The 24,653-nt window shown below is 39.9% G+C and overlaps 1 protein-coding gene across 6 annotated transcripts in view; it reads right to left on the reverse strand.

The window, feature by feature from the left end:
- The window catches only part of KIF21A (kinesin family member 21A), a 183,859-nt gene that overhangs the window by 42,372 nt on the left and 116,834 nt on the right, over window positions 1-24,653 (reverse strand). For 4 of the 6 annotated variants that reach the window (XM_075857243.1, XM_075857240.1, XM_075857246.1 and 1 more), the window contains 6 exons: window positions 13,070-13,217; window positions 9,806-10,000; window positions 9,523-9,624; window positions 7,157-7,322; window positions 4,494-4,514; window positions 273-333 (listed from right to left, as the gene is read on the reverse strand). In XM_075857243.1, the coding sequence (XP_075713358.1) occupies window positions 273-333; window positions 4,494-4,514; window positions 7,157-7,322; window positions 9,523-9,624; window positions 9,806-10,000; window positions 13,070-13,217 (693 nt within the window). The remainder of the gene's footprint in view (window positions 1-272; window positions 334-4,493; window positions 4,515-7,156; window positions 7,323-9,522; window positions 9,625-9,805; window positions 10,001-13,069; window positions 13,218-24,653) is intronic. The other 2 variants (XM_075857241.1, XM_075857245.1) reach the window with 1 other exon arrangement.

A 24,653-nucleotide genomic window follows, 5' to 3' on the forward strand; every position in this document is an offset into this window, starting at 1 on the left:
CTTTCTCCCGCGAGGCGGTTTTACCGCTCGTGGGAGAAAATCGCCTCCGCCTCCCATTGAAATCAATGGGAGGCATTTTCGGACGGTTTTTGCGGAGCGGTTTCAAAATACTCCGAGTTCATTTTCTATACAGCGCTGTGGGAAATGTTGCAGCTATATAAACACTGGGCAAAAAAATATTACAACTATATGCCAGTATTATGAATAATACAGGAAATTGAGATTAAATAAAGCTGTCATTTTGAAGATATAGTGTTGCTGTAATAACATACCTGCCTTCTGTCCCTGGGCTTTGCAATGATCCTTCATCATCGCTGCTATGTTCTTGATTTTCTAAAATGTGAACAACAGATTCGATGTAGGAGAAATATACAGAAACAATAAGAAAAATGTACATTTTTACTTTCACTGTCCATAATATGTTGTGTTGGATAAAGTTATAGAGTAGCTACACCTAAGAACACTATTTTCCAATTTGCATATAGATATAGGGGTAGATTTATTAAAGGGAACCTGTCACGTTGAACATGCAGTCCTACCTGCGAGCATCATGTTATAAAGCAGAAGGAGCAGAGAGGATTGATATATAGTGTTGTGGAAAAATATTTAGCAGAACTTGTTTATTGATCTAAATCAGTGCTTTTTCTATGCTTAGGAGTACAGTGGGAGGTCCTTCTCAATGATTGACAGCCTTCCCTGTATGAGTGTGCATACACAGATACAGTGCTGTGATAAAGTATTTTTGCATATTTGACCAAGTTGAATGTTTCAGATCCTCAAACTATATTTAATATCAGACAAAGATAACCCAAGTATACACAAAATGTTAATTTAGAACGATGATTTTATTTGTCAAAGAAAAAATGCTGTTCAGCGCTATCTGGCCATATAAGTAATTGCCCCCTTAGCTATTAAATCAACTAGTTCATCAAATTTAATTAACAATTAGGTTTCAATTTCCCTAATCTCACTCAGGCAGGATTACTGCCAGACCTGTTGAATCTAAATATCTCTTCAGTAGAACCTGTCTGGCAATGTGAATCTGGCTAGAAGTACCCAAAAAGCAGCACATGATGCCATGCCTCTAGATATTCAAATACAGATGCGAAACAAAGTAATTAAAATCTACCAGTCTGGAAAGGATTACAAAGCCATTACAAAGGGAGAGTCATTAACCACAATGGAGAAAACTACAGAGGTGACTCTTCCCTGGGAGTTGACGGCCTAACAGAATTTCACCATGAGAGCATCTAGGACTCGTCCAGGTTGTCACAAAAGAACCCAGACGAACACAATAAGAAAGACACTGGGCAAAAACTGCATCCATGGGAACGTTGCAAGGCGCAAACCACTGCTGACCAAAAAAAACACAAAGGTTCATCTCGCATTTGTCAAAAAACTTCTAAGTGACCCCAAGACTTGTGTATAATGTTCTGTGGACTGAAGAGTCAAGGGTGGAAGATTTTGGAACACATGGGTCTGTTATTAAGCTAACACCACATTCCACCATAAGAACATCATACAAACAGTCAAACATTGTGGTGGTAGTGTGATGGTCCGGGGCTGCTTTGCTTCTGCAGGACCTGGACGACTTGTCATAATTGATGGAACCATGAATTTTGCTCTCTATTGAAAAATCCTGAAGAAGAACGTCAGCCCGTCAGTTCGTGACCTAAAGCTCAAGGGTTATGCAGCAGGACAATGATACGAAGCAACCATGAAAGTCCACCTCAAAAGAAACAAAATTAAAGTTTTGAAGTCCTGATTTGAATCTGTGGCAAGTCCTTAAAGGCTATGTAAACCTTTAAAGTAAAGGTAATGTGATTGTGAACAACTTTTAAATAGGTTTTAATTAAAAATGTAATTTACTCTTTCAGATACAGCTTCTATGTATCAAGATCTTGCTGTCCAAGCCGAATCCGTCAGGTCTGCAGGACTGACGGCTTCGGTGAATGCTGGTCATGTGTGTCTCTGACAAGCAGGATCCACCTGTTATCGGTCACCTCTAAGTTCATGAACTGGTGGATCACTAAATAGGACCGCTCACTGGACTCCAAAGCTCATAATGAGCAGAGGTTTAGAATAAATTACAAGTTATACTGAATCTTTTCCCACAACATTATATATGAATCTGCTCAGCTCTTCCTGCTCTATAATATGCTGCCAGCAGATTGGACTGCATTTTTGGTCCGACGGGTTCCCTTTAACTGGCGTTTCATATGCCATTCTTAATAAACCGTTCGCTGAAATAAAATGTGACACATTTATTAAGAGGCGAATGCCTCTTAAAAAATGTGTTGCATCTGGCCGTGTGGTAAAAAGGTGGTGTAACAATCGCGGTCGCAGTGAGTGTAACTGTGCCCCATTCCACTCCGCCTCCCCCCACGGGACATAAAATTAAAAAAAATGTACTCACCACTCTGCTTCTCCCCCCAGATCCCCTCAGGCTCTCACAGCAGGCCTTGGCGTATACAACGTCCTGGTGCTGCCCGATTTCAGTGCCTTGTATTTGCAGAAACCTGCTGTAAGTGCCTGAGGTGCTCTGGGAAAGGGGAGTGGATCGGTGAATACATATTTTTTACTTTATTGTCTGATTGGGGAAAGGTAAGGAACCTGACACAGCCCTCTACCTTGTTATGCCCCACAGTGTGAAATCTACGCCAGCTAGGAGTTGATGAAGATTTCTGCTATAATTTATGCAAAATTCTAGTAAATTTGTTAGGCTGTGGATGACCCGCCCCTTTCTATTAAACCCACTTTTCCCAAAAGTGCCGCAAACTGTCCTAAAGTCCCTATTTGCTTCACATACTGGCATAGAAAGGTTAAAAATTCCCCTCATTGCATTAATTTATCTTGTACTGATCCTGAGTTACAACCTATATTATATATAATAATGCAATTGGAAGTCAGCTCACCTAAAAAGTTAACAGATAAAAGCCAAGTTTTAACATATGCATATTATACAGTATATATATATTAACGTATTAGAGACCAGAGCTAAATTCACAATTCTGAAGGCTTCAGACTTGAAATATCACAGTATTCCCCGCAGGCTCAATTTCTGCACATAGTTTGGTGATTTGCATTCTGGGAAGCACCATTTATACACCAGACACTGTACAGTAATCTCTTGTAGAATAAACTAATTTACCCAATGCTTTACAGGAGCTCAATTAAGCTATTAGGGTGTGACGACAAGCTTGTCGACTGTTTCCAATAACAACCAGAACAAATGTAAATACAGTACCAATAACTAGAATAAGTGTAAATACAGTTATGGGCTATAACATAGGCTATAGATCGGGATCAGTACAAGAAAAGTAATGTATTTACAAAGGTATGCAACTTTTCATGTAGATTATATTCCTATATTAACTGCAAAGCGGTGAGCATACTTTGTGTTCTTTAATTGAGTGAGTGACAGTACCTGAACCAATGTTTCAGCTATAGATAGTAGAATGCTAGTCTATTATCTAAGCTTGGTAGGTAGTAAGATGAAAATTCCCTTATTCACTTTATCATAAATTAGCATAACTGTTACTATACATTAGCAATATGGATGAAGCAAATTAATTTGCCATTGTACAAGCTAACATCTAAAAGCTAGATCATATTTTATAGGTAAATTAACAATGATTTTTAATTACCATTTACCTAGTCTAAAGAGGAACTCTTATAATAATTGGAGAATATGACTCTTTATACAATATATAAATACAAATAAGCTAACCACATTTGGCATATTTTTTTTTCTTTTACTAATCCTTTATTCTAGGAGCAGGCTTACCTTACAGTTAGGTTCTTTTCAGACAGTGGAATTTTTGCGGCGGAATCCGCCTCAAAATTCTGCCTCCCATTAATTTCGATGAGAGTCGGACGCTTTTTTTTTCCGCTAGCTGATTTTTTTCAGATTCCGCCCGAACCTCTCATTGAAGTCAATGGGAGGAGGAATCTTCCTGCTGACAGCAGAAATAGTTCCACGGCGGATTTTGAAGCGGGACCCGCCACGCAAAATACTGCGTGTGAACAGACCCTAACAATACAAGCGATTCTCAATCTCTAAATCCAATACACTTAATTTGAACTACTGTGTTTTCAAGGAATTTTAAGCATATACTATAATTATGGATATAAATAAATGGGTCTAAAAGGCTTTTAGAACACATACTAGCATAAATAAACTAAACAAAAAATAAAATAAAAGGAGAGATGACCTCAGAAATTGTTATTTATGGTGATACAAAACCTGAAAGGTTAACGGTGATCTACATATCTTTTACAATTAGCAATATTATCAGCATTCAGCTGTTAATATCTTGATTAATGTATGGTAAGGAATGACTGGAAATGTATGGATGAAAGGATGTTGTCATAGCAGGGCATGCAACGTGGGCACATTCTCAGAAGGTCTGCGTGGTCTTCTAGTTAGTGCACATGAATAATTAGTAAGTCATGCATTTGCACAACACATAGAAAGCTAAAAACATACTTACCCAGTGGAATGCTATCTAAGTCTGTGTGAATTCAAGCAACAAGGAAACAAAAACCAACACCACAATCAAAACAGATTCATCTGCCAAGAGAACTAAAACGCCAAAAATATTTACTTAAAGATCACGTGAAAGGAGGAGAGATTAAATGGGTGACATTTCATTTAACTTGTTAGGTGACAGCTGTGTGCTGAATATATTCATTATGGAAATCCCACTATTCATTTTTATACAGCTCACTTAGGCACTATTGGAGTTTGTCCACACGTGCCAGATTTGTGGAGAAAATATTCACAACAAATCCAAGAAAAGCCGAAAGGAATTCTGCACCAAATCGTGCAGAAATTGGTGCGGATTTCCTTGTAGACAACAGTTTTCAACTGCCCTTCCCACCAAAAAAAAAAAACAACAATATACTCACCTCCCCTGGCAACTCTTCCCTGCTCCCACGCTGGTCTTTGTACACCCAATTTCCAGTGATGACGGGTCGTCAAATGTGACCACTGCAGCGGTTATGTGTCGACACGAAACATTGCTGGAGGCCGGGAATACAGAAACCAGTGAAGTACCAGGGAAGTGCTGTTTTTTTTAACTTATTCCAAACTTATTTTACTATCTGGGTTTGCGGATTTGCAGGTAATCCGCAGCAAAATGCACAACAATTTGGTTTTGTTGTGGATTTTCTCATTACGCAACAAATCCGCAACAGGAATGGATATGCTGCGAATTTAAAAATGTACCCAACATGTCAATCTCTGTAGCGTGTGGGTGAGATTTGCTGCTACTGTATTCCGCTGCGGATTTTCCTTCTGTAAATTCGGACGGAAAATACGCAGCAATTTCGCTACGTATGAAAGTAGCCTTGGGGAGAGAGAGCTTAAAGCCATTTCTATTCCAGCACACCATAATAACCAATGTAAAATGTACAGCCACTGCCCATATTATAGCTAGTTTATCCAGTCTCCAGCAAAACAAATTGTATCGAATAGAAGAAGCAATAATCTTACAAAAATTGTGGGAGATCATGCTTGTATACAGCCTTGTAAAAACACTGGCCTACTAGTGTAAAAACAAACTAGAAAGGCATCGTCTGAATGGAGCTTTTATTATTATTAATATATTAGTTAGAGTAAGGCCCTGTTCACACAGAATTTTTTTGCAGGCAGAAAAAAAATCTTCCTTCAGGAATTTTGAGGCTGTTTTGAACTGCCTGAATGTAGTTTTCCGCATTTTTCATTGCGTTTTTCGCCCACGGCCATTGAAGTTATTATAAGGACGGCTGGAAAAAAACAAACCAGAAAGGACATGCTGCTTGTTTTCCCCCTGCGAGCGTCCAAAAGCCGCCCTGGAAAAAACCACCTCTGCCTCCTATTGAAATCAATGAGGGGCGATTTCTGCTGTTTTCCGGCGTGGATTTCGACACGGTTACTGCATCAAAAAATTCTGTGAACTCACCTCTAGCCTGATTTCACGCATAGCATATGAAATATGTTACATGATTTTGTTGTGAATTTCAATACAGATTTGGCCACAGCAAAAATCAAACACATCGGGCTTGCTGCGGTTCTTAAATTCCACAGCATTCCTTAAATGCGCTGCACAGTTTGTTAAAGTCGCATTCACTTGCATTGTACTTTCGCAGCCGACATTCTGCAACAAATAACGTTATGTTTGAACATAGCCCTAGATCCAGTCATTATCTGACCCACATGAACATCCTCCAATTCCATCTCAAACAATGTTCAGAAGAGAATGCCCATTAGCGGGGAGCAGCAGGAAATTTTTGCTACGACTGAAAACCATTTTTATGTTTTCAGACTAGTTAAATATCTGGACATATGAATGCAGATCTGTTGAATGAATGCTCTGTTGGAAGCAAAATTCGCTCCATAACCACCTTAAAGACAAATTGTGACCTAGAAATTGTATGTGGTGAAATAGTATCTGCTAAACCTGATAGGCATTAAGTGTTTTCTACAATTATTTCGCAAAATCTCAGGTCACAGTAGCATTTGGTTTAGGTCAGAGTGGGAAAAAATAAATTAAAAAAAGCCATTTCACGTGATCTTTAATAAAAGCGGAATAGATGCTGGGTACGTTTTCTGCTAGAATAATAGAACTATTCAGAATCAAATAGTTTTCACTTTTGAAACTCTAAGAAAGCCACAAGCATTTAGGCAAACTTTAATTTATTAAAAAATGTTAAAAAAAAATCCAAATGTAAAATATATTTTTTCCTAAAACTAGATCTGACAATTTTGCTGGAACAATAACACTGTATTCAAAGCAATGTGCTGTAATTATAAAAAATTTATTTGATCCTGAAAGTGAACTGCATCATATATTATCTCGTTTGGCTCATTATTAATTTAATGAGATTATTAAAATGACTGTAAGATCAACTAATTGCTCTGCACAGGAAATCCCTATAAACTAAGAGAATTACATTGGAGTAATTTCTATTCTGTAATAACAGGATTCACGGTCTGATCATAGATACAAAAAAGTGGACCTAACTTGGAAACATACCATAAGTGTAGATACTTTTCGGTGCAGTCACTTACAGCATTTAAAGTAAACCAAGTCAGGATAGTTTAGAAATGTAAAAACTAACATGCAAAAAAACAAACATGCAAAAGCAGGGACTGCTTAAACCAGGAACCAACCTTGTAAAGCATGGCCCAACAGAGCATCAAGTTCAGGATTCAGCTCTGCCTTTTCCTTTAACATATGGAATAAAAGCTGATTTTGTGTGGAACTCGTAATTTCAATTTGTTTCAGACGCCCTTCTAAAACTTTAATCTGAGCCTCTCTCTGGGCAGCCAGGAGACCCTACAAGCAAAGAATGGAACATTAAAGTACGGGACTTCACTCACGTTGTTAATGCCAGCTCAAGATTTCACACAGTATAAAGAAATAAATCTAAAGCCATCACAGGTTAAGAATGTTTTAATACTAATGTTTTTTAACTTTACTTTAATGGGGAAAGCATCATCAGAAAATGTCATTATTTAAAATCAGGTTATTATAGTAAATCAGTCTATTATGAACATTGTTGCTGTTTAAAAAAAAATTCTTACTATCCACAAAGAAAAAAATTGTGAAATATTCCCATTTTCACACTGGCTACTAGAGTAGTTACATTCTGAAAGACCGGAGGCATGGCCTCATAGATTGCCCGTCAGCGGTACACTGACAGGCAATAATGCTTTGGAATACTCTAAGCTTCAAGTCCCCTAGTGGACTAGCATGACCCTTTTTTGTGTGTGATGCGTAATTTAATTATGTCCGCATAAAAATACGTGTAGCATGCACTCCTCCTTGCAAATGTTCATTTTGAAGTTATTTGCAAGCTTTTACCGTGCTCTCTTTAAGTCGGATTTTGGCACGTAAAAGGCTAGTCAAAAAAATGCTGTGTGAACGTGCAGTGTACTGCAATCATGCATGTGAGTGCAGGAATACACCGGACAACTTATTTCATAGTAGAAAAGAGGCAGACGGTGGGAGTCACACATTATCTGCAAATTGTATGTGTAGGACTTAAATTAACAAAATTCAATCTCACGCCTTACTCACACAGCAGTGTTCGGTCCATTAGATACGGACCGTATGTCGGCCGTATTTCCTGGTCCGAACACCGTTCAGTGAGCCGGGATCCTAGCATAATGGTTATCTATGATGCTAGGTTGTGGCGAAGCTATAGGGGTCGCAACGATTGCAGTTTCAACCGGGCCCCTAAGCTTGGGGTGGCCCACAGGCCCCCCATTGCCACACAGCGCCGACCGCATTGTTCCCGGTTCCAATTGTATCTGCGTCCTCAGGACGCAGATACAGTTGAATTCAATGCTGGAGCAAGGAGCTGACTGCTCCTTGCTCAAGCATTGACTTTGCCGTTTGCGGCTCGGCGCAGACAGGCACGATGTGGTGACATCATTGCGCCTGTCTGCGCCGAGTCACTTATAGCACAGACCAAAGGAGGCGTAGGATCTCCTCCACTCATCGTGGAAACGGGGACAAGAGAGTAATTATTTTTTTATTTTTCTATTAGGCGCATATGGGGACATTACACTGGGTATGGGAGGGGGACTGATATGGTGGCAGCTATGGGAGCATTATACTGTATGGGTGGAATTATACTGTGGGGGCAGCTATGGGGGGCATAATACTGTGGGGGCAACTATAAGAGGCATTATACTATGGGGGCAGCTATGGGTGGCAATATATTATGGGGGCATTATACTCTGTGGAGGCATTATACTTTGGAGGCAGCTATGTGGGGCATTATACTGTGGGAGCATCCATTAGGCACATATGGGGGCATTACACTGGGTATGGGAGGGGGGCTGATATGGTGGCAGCTATGGGAGCATTATACTGTATGGGGGTGCATTATACTGTAGGGGCAACTATGGGAAGCATAGTGTGGGGGGCAGCTATGGGAAGCATGATACTGCGGGGTGCAGCTATGGGGGGCATTATACTGTGTGGGGTCAGCTATGGGGAGCATTATGCTGTATGGGTCAGCAATGGAGGGCATTATACTGTGGGGTGCAGCTATGCATTATACAGTGGGGGCAGCTATGGGTGGCAATATAATATGGGGTCAGCTATGGGGGGCATTATACTGTGTGGCAGGCAGCTATGGGGGCATTATACTGTGGGGGCATCCATGGGGGCTGTTGGGCAAGGCGGCTGGGCATAGGCGCGTGCAGGGGTCTGGTGGTGTTGGGTTAGGGGGCCTAAGCTGAATTCTTGCACTAGGGCCCATGAGCCCTTGCCTATGCCCCTAATGCTAGGAGTCACTGCCTCCCCGCAGGAACTCCTAGCATCATAGATAACTATGATTCTAGGAGCCCAGCCCCCTGAACTGTGTTTGGTCCAGGAAATACGGGCGCGTGAATAAGGCCTTATCCTGTTTTTTTTCCTGCCTGAGAATCACATTACATTGGGAACATATTACAAATCTGTTTGGGTAGTTCATATGATGCAGGCCTCAAAAGTTCTAAAAAAAATAAATTACAAAAACGTTTACCTTGCTGACAGCCATGGAGAGAAAATGATCAAGTAGGTACCGCGCCTCTGCTAAAGTGCAAGAACTAATAATGGCAGTAACATCCAATGTATCGCCTTCTTCCTACAGGGGAAATGCACACAAATAAGGAGTAAGAATAAAAAACCTGCTACATATGCCGCCTAAGAGTACATTAGACTGACAGTCCAGAGGAAAGAACAAAAAAAAAAAAAAAAAAAAAAAGAAGGTGCATAAAAGTTGAAAAATGTAATACATTTTTTAAAATATTATGTATATAGCTTACTTTAGCCTCTTCCATCTGCATAATATTGGCCTGACAGTCAGCTATACTGTCATTAACGTAGTCAATATTTGCACTCAATGACTCGATTTCTTCATTCAGTGTGTTAATGTTTTTATCAACATCACTCATTTCCTTCATGATCCGATCCCGTTTTCTTGTTACTTTTTCTTTCCTCTTTGCGAGCTCCTCCCGTTGCTTGCATAGAAGATAAGAGAAAACAATGAACGCATAGTACTTCAATCACTAAACTATAATAACCATACTGTTACACTTGAACATCAAAAATTAAAATTAAAATAAAAATAGGCAAGGGTGTCCTGTACACATAGCGATTTCTGCCATGGTTTGGGTTGTGGTTTCTGAGTTCTGTCCTGAGTTCTGTATTTAGAGAGTCTGTGGAATTTTTGAGGTCTGATGTGGTCTGAAGTAATTTAGCGGTCTCGCCTGAATGTATTTATTGATCGGATCTGAGGTCTGCATTTGTATTGTTATAAATGGTGGGGAAGGGCTACAGAAGTGAAGGGCCAAAAATGTCTGGGTAGCAAACTCTGCAGTTGTCCGGAGAAGTCGCCAAGGCGGTTTGGGCAGGATGGAGAAGAAAAGGAAAATTAATGACTCTAATCACATAAGACATCACCTGTGACCTGCGAACACTTGTCCCTGACTGAAAGAGCAAGTGTATGCATGTCCCTGACTGTGTGATCAGATGTTTCTGTGTTTCACTTTTAGGCTATATAATCCCACGTGAGGGATTTGCCATAGACATGGATTTTTCGAAGAATCCGAGGCAGAAATCTTGGGCTACAATGCGGATTTTCTGCCGCGGATGTGCATGGATTAGCCCCATTGTAATTCGATAGGGCTAATACGCGGCTTTTCTGTGTGGCAGTTGCGCAAATCATGAACACACTCTGGATTTTCTCTGCTGCATGAGAATGGGGTTACAAGAACCCCAGTCACTTAAACATAAACATAATCCTTCCAGAAAAACAGAAAAAGGAGTAAAAAATTGTAACTTTCCAAATCCTCCCTTTACCAAACACTTACGCCTCATGAACACGACAGTTGTGCCACTCGGGACGTTTTTGACGGCATCCGATAGTCTTCACGGACCCATTTACTTTAGTGGGTGAATCAGGTCTGTGAAAAATTATCCGAGTCTCCGATCCGAGGAAAGATAGGACATGTTCTATCATTCCTCGGATCACTGATGGGACTCGGCCAGTGCACACGATCGTGTGCATGAAGCGTTAAAGGAGATTTCTTTTTAGTTGTGTTTTAGTAATAGATAAATATTTGAAATAAGAAACCCTCAACATTGAGAAAAAAAGAAAGATAAATGGAAAAAAAAAAAAAACGTAGCAAATTTTGAAGAACGTGAAGTCCTGCTTCAAGGGTTAGTGGTCTCTAGTTTAGAGGAATAATCTTATGAACATATGTGAGCAGCATAGCAATGGACACATCTTTGATATATGCTTGTAAAATAAGTGCCGTATATACGTGACTACAAACACTAACGTATACATATATTGGTCCCTCAAGTTACACTGGCCTCAGGTTAGAATATTTTAAACTTACAGTGGTTATTCCTGGGTCACCGTCAGGTGAAACCAGTCAGCTTAATCTGTGGCGCATGCAATTAGCTGGAACAACCAGTCTATCCATGTGAACATTTCAATTTTAAAACGCCTGTGAATCAGTGCTGTTGAGGGCAAATATACCCAGTATATATATATATTATATATCTCAATGGTGCTGTATAACTAAAGTGCATGAACTGATATCTACTATCTAATGTTTTTTTCTACCTGACGGCTATCTACCAGTACTACATGTAGAGTACCACTAACTACCTGTACTCCAAGACAAACATCTCATCTGTGCAGATGATTCAGCTGCACGGTGGGTCCAAAGGGAAGGGGTGGGCACATTCCAACCATGTTATTGTGGGAAGTATGATGATACAGAAGGGCCCTTAGGAGAGGGTTGTATTTTACTTTACTGAATTTTTAATGGCGCATGGCTTAGTGGTGATGAGGAGCGGAGTTTAAAAGGTGTTGTCCAGGATTAGAAAAAACAATGGCTGCTTTCCTTCAAAAACAGCACCACACCTGTCCGTGGAATGTGTCTGGTATTGTAGCTCAGCTTCACTGAAGAAAATGGGATCTGAGCAGCAATACCACAAACAACCTGTGGACAGATTTGTAGTGCTGTTTTTAAAATACAATGGCAATTTTTTTCTTGACAACGTAACTTTTGGACAGAGCTTTATCAGCGTATTTGATAGTGTGTTGATATTTGCGCAGTAGATGAGGGACGTACAGTATGAAATGTGTGAGCGGCATGTGTCCAATGCACGTGCGATTTGTGTGCGGGTTCCGATAGATGTGCTGCGTTTGCCCAATATGTGTGTTGCGCCTGTCAGATGTGTGCTGGGTGTTTTCACATTTTAATGGCCATCCTGGAACAAATGTTATATAAAACTTGATTACATGTGGAGTTACTGAAACAACGTTACACGCGGAGCTACGCCGTTTCCGTAACTCCCATAGAACTGAACAGTAGTTACGGAAACAGCGTAGCTCGCATGCTACGCTCCTTCCGTAACTGCCATTCACTACTATGGGAGTTAGGGAAACAGCGTAGTTACGCTGTTGCAGTAACTCCACATGTAACTGTCATGGAAGTCAATGGCTCAAAATATATTAGACTGAAATTTAGATGAGTGTTCCAACAGACACTCACGCCAGGCACTTTATCCAGCATCCTAATCAGGATATTTCATACCGATATATATCGCGAGAGGAGAAAAAACACACAGACGCTGCTGGTATGCTCAAAATACTCCTCTGGGGGTTTATTTCCAAACTCAATTACAATACTATCATTCAGAAAGGGGTGTAGGCTTGAGGTAATAAAATGTGTAAAAAAAAATATATATATGTTAGATAGATTTTTAGGAGTGTAAAAAAAAAAAAACCACCTTTTCCCAAGCACAATGTAAAAAATAAAATAATTTCGTCCCGCAACAAAATAAGCCCTCACACCGCTCAATCGATAAAACAAATCTATAAAAGTTTTGGCTCTCAGAATGTGGTGAAACAGAATAAATAATTTTTTTCCCATCTTCTGTTGTCTAAAACCTGGGTGCGTCTTATGGTCAGGTGCATCTTCTAGTCCAAAAAATACGGTGTGTGTGTGTGTATGTATATATATATATATATATATATATATATATATATATATAAAAACACGTTATTTTACCTTCAATAGCCGGTTCATGTCAGATTCCATATTGGAGATAGTCATCCTTTGCATTACAATGTCAGTGATCCTTCTTTCCAGTGACTGCCATTTCTGTCTGGCTGCCTTTGAAGTATATATGTTAGATCCTTTTCTTTGATGTTTTTTTCTGCCAATAAAGGAATGTACACGTGCAATTAGAACATTTTTTTGTAATACAGTAGTCCATGGCTATGGCATTAAACTAATTTAAAAGAAAAATGCAGGAGAAGTCATAAATTCATAAAACACACAAACACTAGAGAGCTAAAGCAAGCAATGCTAAATCTTAATTAAGCTTAATGTACTGTAATTATCCCCGCTGCTGAGATATTGCAATCCATCCTCCCACACCTACTGTTCCCAGCTGGGGATTGTGAACATTTTGAAATGACTACTGTACCTTCATTAAAATGATAATTTTGCAGTTAGCACATGTAATTAAAATTAAATGCCCATGATTCCTGAACCACGGCTATTAATGAGATTACTTTTGCTGCTTTGTAGAACTTTCAGAACACATCTAAAATAGGAAATATGCAAAAATATATATCTCTTATGAAACAATAAATTGTAGTAGTTTAAAGTTTTTTTTCCACAACAGAACTAGAAAGAACTAATTAAATTGCTTTAGAAATTCTCTCTTCACAACAAAGATGGAACATCAGCAATGAATGTTACTTTCCCCAGCAATTTTTTAAGGGCTTACTTAAATGTGACATCTGTTTTTGTCATTCTTTATAGGTTTTGATTTTCCCCCCTCAAAAACCTGCGAAACCATGAAAAAAAAAAACCTCCCAATTGTAAACATTATGTATATTAACAGTTTTCTCCTTACTTTACATGTTGGGATAAAGAGTCCCTGAAGGGAATGGTTTTTATATTTTTTAAATTTAAAGTGTAATAACAGTCATAAAAAAAAATATACTGCAGTACTTAACTTTGCCATAGTAGATTAGCAGAGTCCTAGAATCTATAAAACAAACCCCATCATGGTGGAAGCTACACAGCTTAGACAATTCTATGAAAAACATAATTGTCCCAAGAGGTCTTAGAATCCAAGTAGTTTCGGCCACCTGATTAAAAACTCCAAACATTAACCCCTTCCCTCTTTAGCCACTTTTGACCTTCCTGACAGAGCCTCATTTTTCAAATCTGACATGTTTCACTTTATGTGGTAATAACTCCGGAATGCTTTTACCTATCCAAGCGATTCTGAGATTGTTTTCTCGTGACACATTGGACTTTAAGATAGTGGTAAAATTTGGTCGATACATTCAGTATTTAATTGTGAAAAACACGAAAATATAGTGAAACATTGCAAAAATTAGCATTTTTCTCAATTTAAATGTATCTGCTTGTAAGACAGATAGTAATACCACACAAAATTGTTGCTAATTAACATCCCCCATATGTCTACTTTAGATTGGCATCGTTTTTTGAACATCCTTTTATTTTTCTATGACCTCACAAGGCTTAGAACTTTAGCAGCAATTTCTCACATTTTCAAGAAAATTTCAAAAGGCCATTTTTACAGGGGCCAGTTCAGTTGTGAAGTGGCTTTGAGGGCCTTATATATTAGAAACCCCCAAAAAGTCACCCCATTTTAAAAACTTCACTCCTCAAAGTATTCAAAACAGCATTTAGAAAATGTCTTAACCCTTTACACATTTCACAGGAATTAAAGCAAAGTAGAGGTGAAATTTACAAATTTCATATTTTTTTGCAGAAATAAATTTTTAATACAATTTTTTTTATAACACAGAAGGTTTTACCAGAGAAATGCAACTCAATATTTGTTGCCCAGTTTCTGCAGTTTTAGGAAATATCCCACATGTGGCCGTAGCGTGCTACTGGACTGAAGCACCGGCCTCAGAAGCAAAGGAGCACCTAGTGGATTTTGGGGCCTTATTTTTGTTAGAATATATTTTAGGCATCATGTCAGGTTTGAAGGGCTCTTGCGGTGCCAAAACAGTGAAAATCCCCCAAAAGTGACCCCATCTGGGAAACTAGACACCTCAAGGAAATTATCTAGGGGTGTAGTGAGCATTTTGACCGCACAGGTTTTTTACAGAAATTATTGGAAGTAGGCCGTGAAAATTAAAATCAACATTTCTTCAAAGAAAATGTAGGTTTAGCGATTTTTTTTCTCATTTCCACAAGGACTAAAGGAGAAAAAGCACCGCAAAATTTGTAAAGCAATTTCTCCCGAGTAAAACACTACCCCACATGTGGTAATAAATGGATATTTGGACACACGGCAGGGCTTAGAAGGGAAAGAGCGCCGTTTGGCTTTTGGAGCTCAAATTTAGCAGGAATGGTTTGAGAGGCGATGTCACATTTACAAAGCCCCTGAGGGGACAAAACAGTGGAAACCCCCCACAAGTGACCCCATTTCGGAAACTACACCCATTGAGGAAATTATCTAGGGGTATAGTGAGCGTTTTGACCCCACAGGTTTTTTGCATAAATTATTGTAAGTAGGCTGTGAAAATGATAATCTAAATTTTTTCAAAGAAAATGTAGGTTTAGCTAATTTATTCTCATTTCCACAAGGACTGAAGGAGAAAAAGCACCGTAAAATTTGTAAAGCAATTTCTCCCGAGTAAAACAATACCCCACATGTGGTAATAAACGGTTGTTTGGACACACGGCAGGGCTTAGAAGGGAAAGAGCGCCATATGGCTTTTGGAGTCCACATTTAGCAGGAATGGTTTGCGGAGGCCATGTCACATTTACGAAGCCCCTGAGGGGACAAAACAGTGGAAACCCCCCACAAGTGACCCCATTTTGGAGACTACACCCATTGAGGAAATTATCTAGGGGTATAGTGAGCGATTTGACCCCACAGTTTTTTTGCAGAAAATATTGGAAGTAGGCCCTGAAAATAATAATCTACATTTTTTCAAAAAAAATCTAGGTTTAGCTAATTTTTTCTCATTTCCAGAAGGACTGAAGGAGAAAAAGCACCACAAAATTTGTAAAGCAATTTCTCCCGAGTAAAACAATACCCCACATGTGGTAATAAACGGCTGTTTGGACACACGACAGGGCTTAGAAGGGAAACAGCACTATTTGGCTTTTTGAGATCACATTTAGCAGGAATGGTTTGCGGAGGCCATGTCACATTTGCAAAGCCCCTGAGGGGACAAAACAATGAAAACGCCCAAAAAGGGACTCCATTTAGGAAACTACACCTCTTGAGGAATTCATCTAGGGGTGTAGTAAGCATTTTGACCCCACAGACGTTTCATAGAATTTATTAGAATTAGGCAGTGAAAATAAAAACAGTCCTTTTTCTTCAACAAGACGTAGCTTTAGCGCAAATTTTTTCATTTTCTCAACAAATAAAGGAAAAAAAGAACCCAAAATTTGTAAATCAATTTCTCCCGAGTACGGCAATACCCCATATGTGGTCATAAACTGCTGTTTGGGCAAACGGCAGGGCTCAGAAGGAAAGGACCGCCATTTGGAGTGCAGATGTTGCTGGATTGGTTTCTGGGCGCCTGTGGGCCCAAAACAGTGGAAACCCCCCAGAAGTGACCCCATTTTGGAAACGACACCCCTCAATGCATTTACCTAGGGGTGTAGTAAGCATTTTAACCCTGTAGGTGTTTTCTAGAAATTAGTGTTCACTCGATGTTGCAGAGTGAAAATGGGATTTTCTTCCATAGATATGCCAATATGTGGTGCCCGGCTTGTGCCACCATAACAAGACAGCCCTCTAATTATTATGCGGTGTTTCCCGGTTTTAGAAACACCCTACATGTGGCCCTAATCTTTTGCCTGGACATATGACAGGGCTCAGGAGTGAAGAGTACCATGCGGAGTGGAGGCCTAATTTGGCGATTTACAAAGTATTGGTTCACAACTGCAGAGGCTCAGATGTGAAATAATAAAAAGAAACCCCTGAGAAGTGACCCCATTATGGAAACTGCACCCCTCAAGGCATTTATTAAGAGGTGTAGTGAGGATTTTCACCCAACAGGTCTTTTCCATAAATGAATGCACTGCGGATGGTGCAAATTAAAAATTTATATTTTTCCCTAGATATGCCATTCAGTGGCAAATATGTCATGCCAAGCTTATGACACTGGAGACACACACCCCAAAAATTGTTAAAAGGGTTCTCCAGGGTATGACGATGCCATATATGTTGAAGGAAACTGCTGTTTGGGCACGCTGTAGGGTTCAGAGCCGAGGGAGCACCATTTGGCTTTTGGAGAGCGGATTTTGCTTGGTACTAAATTTGTTTGAGTATTGCTGGTGTTTTATAATGTGGGGGTACATGTAAGCGGGGCGGAGTATATAAGGGGCATAGTCAGGTGGTATGAAAAAAAAATAATAATCCATAGATGTGTGTTACGCTGTGAAGCAGTCCTTTCCGCACAGGCCAGTGTCGCACTGATAAATGGTGTAATTTCTTATCCCCCTTTTGGTCCACACTCTGCACCTTTGTAGTTTGGGGTATTTTGCTAGGAAGTATTGTCCTGGTATAATACGGGCACCGTCGCTTCCAGCGGATATGTTTGGGCCCTCCCTTTCCTGGTTCCCTAATTTTAGGTCCTTGATAAATCGCCTCTTCAAACAGAAGAAATGTTCCCCTCGGGCACAACTGCATATTTTTTTATTTCCTGACTTATTGGAGCCATAACTAATTTTATTTTTCATAGACGTAGCGGTATGAGGGCTGGTTTGTTGCGGGATGAGCTGTAGTTATTATTGGTACCATTTTGGGGTACATGTGACTTTTTGATCACCTTTTATCCTATTTTTTGGAATGCCAGGTAAACAAAAAAATGCAATTCTGGCACAGCTTTTTTCGTTTTTTTTTATACAGCGTTCACCATGCGTTATAAATTACATGTTAACTTTATTCTGTGGGACAGTACGATTCTGGCGATACCTAATTTATAGCATTTTTTTATGTTTTACAACTTTTTTCACAATAAAATTACTTTTGTAAAAAGAATGTATTTTTTTTGTCGCAAAGTTGTGAGAACCATAACGTTTTAATTTTTTTGTCGACGGAGGTGTATGAGGGCTTGTTTTTTGCGGGACGAGCTATAGTTTTTATAGGTACCATTTTTGGATACATGCGACTTTTTGATCACTTTTTATTCTAATATTTGTAGGGCAAAGTGACTAAAAAACAGAAACTCTGGTAACGTTTTTTACGTTTTTTTTTACGCTGTTCACCGCGTGCAATAAATAATATAATATTTTGATACCTCAGGTCGTTACGGTCGTGGCGATACCAAATACATATGGTTTATTATTATTTTTCAATAATAAAGGACTTGATAAGAGTAAAAGGGGGATTGTGTTTTATTTGATTACTTGAAACTTTTATTGTTTTCAAACTTTTATTTTTTGCACTTTTTTTTACACTTTTTTATACTTTTTTTACACTTTTCTTCAAGTCCCACTAGGGGACTTGAAGGTCCAACGGTCAGATTTTTTTTTTTCTAATACATTGCACTACCTATGTAGTGCAATGTATTAGATCTGTCAGTCATTCACTGACAGCAAGCCGATTAGGCTTCGCCTCCCGGCGGGGCCTAATAGGCTTCCGTAATGGCAGAGCAGGAGACCATTGTGTCTCCTGTTGCCATAACAGCAGTCGCCAGTCCCGATTGCCTGTCAGGGCTGGCGATCTGCTAGTAACCGCTACGATGCAGCAATCGCTTTCGATTGCTGCATCGAAGGGGTTAATGGCAGGGATCGGAGCTAGCTCCGGTTCCTGCCGTTACAGGTGGATGTTAGCTGTACAGTACAGCTGACATCCACCGCTGATGACGCCGGATCAGCTCCTGAACCGGCGCCATCTTGCCGGCAGCTACGGAAGCCGATCAGGCTCCGCCGCCGGGGGGATCTTGACCGGCTTCGGTGCTAGGCAGACCGGGAGGCCAGTATTAGGCCTCCGGTTGCCATTGCAGCCACCGGAACCCCGGCAATTTCATTGCTGGGGCTCCGATGAGCTGCAAACACCTTAAGTGCAGCGATCGCGTTTGAGCGCTGCACTTAAGGGGTTAATGGCGGGGATCGAAGCTAATTTCGGTCCCCGCCGTTACAGTCGGATGTCAGCTGTAAGATACAGCTGAGATCCGGTGATGATGGCACCGACTCAGTTTCTGAGCCGGTGCCAAACATTTGACGTACATGTATGGCATTTTGCGGGAAGTCAATGCTTTCCATGACGTACATGTACGTCAAATGTCGGGAAGGGGTTAAGGAGCACTAGGAGAAAACTATAGAATGCTCGCTGAGACTTATGACAATCTAACTAGAAGAAGAAAAGAATACATTTGAACAACCGTCTACACAACTGAATCAAGCAATGGAAGCAGCTAGATCCTTCTCCTCAGATCCAGGATATGACAAAAAAGAAAAAACACTTCCGTACACTATTATACTACTTCACACATCAGGGACAGAAAGCACTCTGTTTGTCAGGGACTTGAAAGATTTAAAAAAATAAAAATAAAAGTTAGATGTTAGTCAATCTAGGTACCACCAAGAGCGAGCTATAGGGGAAATACACAGGGTAGGTTCAGGTCAATTTTGAGGAAGAAGTTCTGGACACTGTAAATGTTTCCGTGTGCACACCTATAACCTCTCAGTATGTCCTGAGGGAGAGAACCCCCAAACAATAAAAACAAATTTCCCCATAGATTGGGACTGAGGGGACGAAGGAAGGGACTTACAAGCGATTAACCTATCGGATAAAAACACTCACAGAGGCAGAGATCACTTTATTAAAAAAGGACTTTGCGTCATACCTTCTGTCAAATGTAATGCCTTTGAATGGGTAAAATACATTAATTTCCTTGCAAACAGTTTTAAAGTCAAGAAAATCTTTCAAAGAGCACAAAAAAAAAAAAAACACGGTTTAGAACTGGGGTTGGTATGAAAGTGACATCCTGGGTCTTTTAGCATAAGAAGAATTGATAGAAACGCCCAGAAGGTCATGGACCCTTCACAAAACTATGTCCAAAAAGTTTAATTAGAGATTATACCAACATTAATTTGTTGAGATGTTAGACAGAGAGCGGGAGGAACCTGGCAGTGGTTTTTCAAAACCTTACAACACAGGAAAGAATAGCACTCAATAGTGATCTATCAAGCAATCTGACAAGGGAAGGAACATTGTGGAAATGGGTCGAGACGGTTTAGCGAAATGTACCTACAAATTCTCGGTAATAAAGATTGCTATACACAACTTCTTGCTAATCCAAGTAAGAGGCACAACGTGGAAATTAAACTTCTACTGCAGAAGTCCAGGGATGAAGACCTGATTGACAACAATACTGCTATATGCTTCTAGAACATCCACAGATGGCATAATTTTATGCCATCCCAAAAATTCATAAGGGGTACACCCCCTCCATTAAAAGGCCAGCCAATAGTCTCTGGTATAAATAATATAGCACAAAACACCAGTTTCTATATTGATCAAGTAGAGACCCTTTCACTACCCTCATACGTGAAGAATTCAATGGAGGTGCTTAACAAACTTGAAGGTCTCACGCTCAAGAGGACCCTTCTCTCAAGCTTAGACGTAGAGGCTTTTTATTCATCCATCTCTCACGATCAAAGCTGTTCTGCTGTACAACATTTTTTGCAGTCCATGGGCAACTAGTACAGGGCACATAACAGAAACCTTAACAATTCTAGTAACACAACTTTTTTCTTCCTCCAGCGCAGATGTACCTCCATAGCCAGTGCATGTGCACCAACTTAAACAAATCTGTACCTCAGTTCAGCTGGCTGACCTATATCAACCTATGGATAAGGTATATTGATGATGTCCTGATACTATAGACATCCTCTATATTCAATCAGTTTGTTCCTGCACTTAACAAGAGTGTGCTAGGCCTTCGATTCACTAGTGAAAAAATTAGAAATGGACAGAGAAAAGAAACTACAACAAACAATTTGCTAGAAGGGCAGCGCTGTCATCCCACCCTCTTGAAAAGGGGTATACCAACAGGCGAACACATCAGGGCGAGATGGAATTGAAACACCCCGGATGAATTTAAAACCAAGTCTAAAGACCTAAGAGATAGATTCACTAGCCTGGGTTTTCCACAGAATATTCTCAAGACAGCCTACCAAGGGGCGATGTCTACTGATAGACAAACTTTACTGACCCCCAAAAATCGTGAGGCTAATGAGGCGGTTACTAGAATTATAGATAAAGACACCGAGCACAGGGAGGTACGGGAAGTTGTCTCCCTCTTTTGTAGGATTCTCATGGTGGACAAAGATAAGCTGATGCTTTGCCTGATCACCCCCTCGATAACGTACAGAAGTGACAATTATCTAAAGGACCATTTAGTTAAAAGTTACCAGCCACCAACAGCCCAGGCTGGTATATGGCTTGCACAGAGACCAAGGGGTACCTTTAGATGTGGCCATTGCATGGCCTTTAGCTTTATAATGGGGGGGGGGGGGCACCATTAGGTGTAGTGTCAGGGATGCATAGTACAAAATTCCTAAGTTTATAAACTGTTCTTTAACAGGCATAGTTTTGATATGCTCAGGTTCGCCCAACATGTGGCAAGACATTTAGGCAGTTCCGCCGTCGTATACGGAAGCATGTCAATGACATTATCAATAGGAGAGACATCCCAATTGCAAATCATATATGGGAAAGGCACGATGAAGAAGTGAAACCAAAAAAAAAAAAGTGCCACTCACACGTTGCAGGCTTCGGTGCGACAAATTTGGTAGGCTGTGACCGGCTACACTCTGTTCTCTTAAGCCACGCCTACTTTTTGGATAAGCGTTGTAAATGCATGAGAAGGGGGGGTCACAAATCTTTGCGCAAGTTACGACTTTTGACTCATTTGTCTAGAGGAATTCATATATTCCGCTCAATATCTATTACACTATCTTCTGGAAGATCGAACGTTAGAAACTATATACATATCTATGCGTGTAATAGTATAGGATGGGATTTATATATGCAGTTGTCTGGTCTGTTACAAGACACAATCCGCATACACCTTCCTATGCCAATACAGTGTAAACTGACAAGGAAATGTCCCCCCGTGAGATGAAAGAGTGGAGTTCAGACTCACAAAGGATGTAGATGTCTGAACGATCATACACTAATAGAATAAGTCTGAGCTCAATAGTGAGGAGCCAGTGATGAGAACAATACAGTCACGTTCTCGGTTATGTAGAGATATGTGACAAAAGAGTAACTGCCAACGACACTAAAGCAGTGTTGATACGTTACTATGGAAACAGAGGAAACACCCAGACAGCTGATCCTAGCCAATGATGCTTAGTGATGTCAGTGTGATGCGCTGACTGATCATTGGACAATAGTGGGGGCAGGAAAAAGGGAGGAGTTACCTGCATAAGAACCACAGCTTTTCCAAGTAAAAGTGTTTTGCGGTTATCAATGCCAACAAGGCCACATTGCTTTGTTATGCCCCTGGCACTTTGCTGCATACTGTGCCTAACTGACCCTTGAAGATTAGCAGCGCATCAGCTCAACAAAATAATCAAGTAGAGAGGTAGTTCATTTAGAGTGAGATAGAAACCAAGCCGGGACAGATTGTGAAGTGCACCAGGATCAGAATCAGGTTGTTAGGTTATTACTTTGTTCTATCCATACTCTTACAAAACCATCTGACGCACAAACTTCAACAGACTGAAACCAATGCCTCTCCTTTCTGTACCACCAGAATTATTGTTAAAGGGTATATTGCCAAGTTTTTAAAGCAGATCAATTAAAAGTTTAGTTTTAATTTACTTTATTATTTAGAAAGTTTACAAGATATTCAGTGTTCTAATATTACAGGGTGGGCTAAATTTACTATTTATTTCAGTGAAGTAGATTAGCAGAGTACTTCTCCTCTCTGAGCTCCAGCAGCACGGACCGCCACGCCACACTCTCCCGCAACGGACTGAAAAACTCCAACCTCCAAGTCATCCGTAGCCAGCAGGAAGTCTCTTATTGACGACAATAGGAGCCGCTCAGCAATGCTTCCTGCTGGATACAGATGCATAGGAGACAATGTACAGGGCTCTGTCTTCTGCTGGAGCTTTTCAGTCAGTTGCATGAGAGTTGCTTCACGGGTCTCTGTGCAGTTGGAGCTTCTAAAGAATGGCTACATGGCAAAGTTAAATCTTATGGTAAGTACTGCATCATATCATGAAATCTTATGGTAAGTACTGCATCATATCATGAAATCTTATGGTAAGTACTGCATCATATCATGAAATCTTATGGTAAGTACTGCATCATATCATGAAATCTTATGGTAAGTACTGCATCATATCATAAAATCTTATGGTAAGTACTGCATCATATCATGAAATCTTATGGTAAGTACTGCATCATATCATTTTTCATTTATAAAACTGGAGGTATACTTTCATTTCATTTAAAGTGGTTTTCAGGTTTTATCTAAATAAAGCTTATTTAATGTATAATGATAAAGCTATACAACTTTCCAGGAACCAACTTTCTTTATCGTAATATAATTTAGGTATCAATTTCTCAGTTTTCAACAGCTCTGCTTGCTGTTACTCAATGGAAACATTCTGAAAATACCTGCCCTAATTATGTCCTGCTCATGAAAGTGTACGGAAAGCGCTCTAACACACCTGTGTCAGTTGGACATAAGTAAAACACGTTTTAATCCTCAGGATGTAAACAAGAAATTTTAACTCACTGCAAGCAAAGATCTTGAAAATGGTGAGGAATAGAAACAAAAGTATAATATTGAGTTGCATAACTCAATATAAAATGCATTTTATCTACATAAAACAGGAAAACCTCTTTAGAGAATAATACAGCATCTAAAGTATCAATGTGGACATGTAAGTTCAACATGTATATTTTCATAACACTTCCATTTCCTAATGAGGAAAAAAAAAAAGCCGTTATTATATAGTTTACAGACTTTACAGTTCATTATTTTAGGATTTGGTTTGTGTACAATCATGTACAATCCACGAGGACAGATCGCTAAGGGTGGTTTTACACAGGCTGATGTCGCCCGTGTTTGACCACCTTTAGCAGGCGCCGATCGACAATACAGCTTGTCGATCGTTTGGCCAATTCACAAGGAGTAACGATCGTTTAGAATGGCGACAAACTATCTTTATTATGATCAACCGTCCCCATGCATTTGCATCTTGTCAGTATCACATCTCCCCGTTTACACAGGAAGACGTGCTGCCGACTAGGGAACATTTTTTTGGCTGCGTTTGTCCATTCATCGGCTAATCATTGCCTTGTTTATACGCGCATTTACCCGATCAGCCCGTGTAAAAGGGCCTTAACCCCTTAATGACCGGGCCATTTTGCACGTTAATGACCAAGGATTATTTTTTGTTTTTTCACGGTCGCATTCCAAGAGTCATAACTTTTTTTTTATTCCGTCGACATAGCCGTATAAGGGCTTGTTTTTTGCGGGACGAGTTGTATTTTGTAATTGTACCATTTTTAGATGCTTATAATATATTGATTAACTATTATTAACTTTATTTTAGGAGACAATTGAAAAAAAGCATCTATTCCAGCATTAATTTTCACGTTATA

This window comes from Rhinoderma darwinii, chromosome 3 (assembly GCF_050947455.1).
Source record: "Rhinoderma darwinii isolate aRhiDar2 chromosome 3, aRhiDar2.hap1, whole genome shotgun sequence".
NCBI classification, from domain to species: domain Eukaryota; kingdom Metazoa; phylum Chordata; class Amphibia; order Anura; family Rhinodermatidae; genus Rhinoderma; species Rhinoderma darwinii.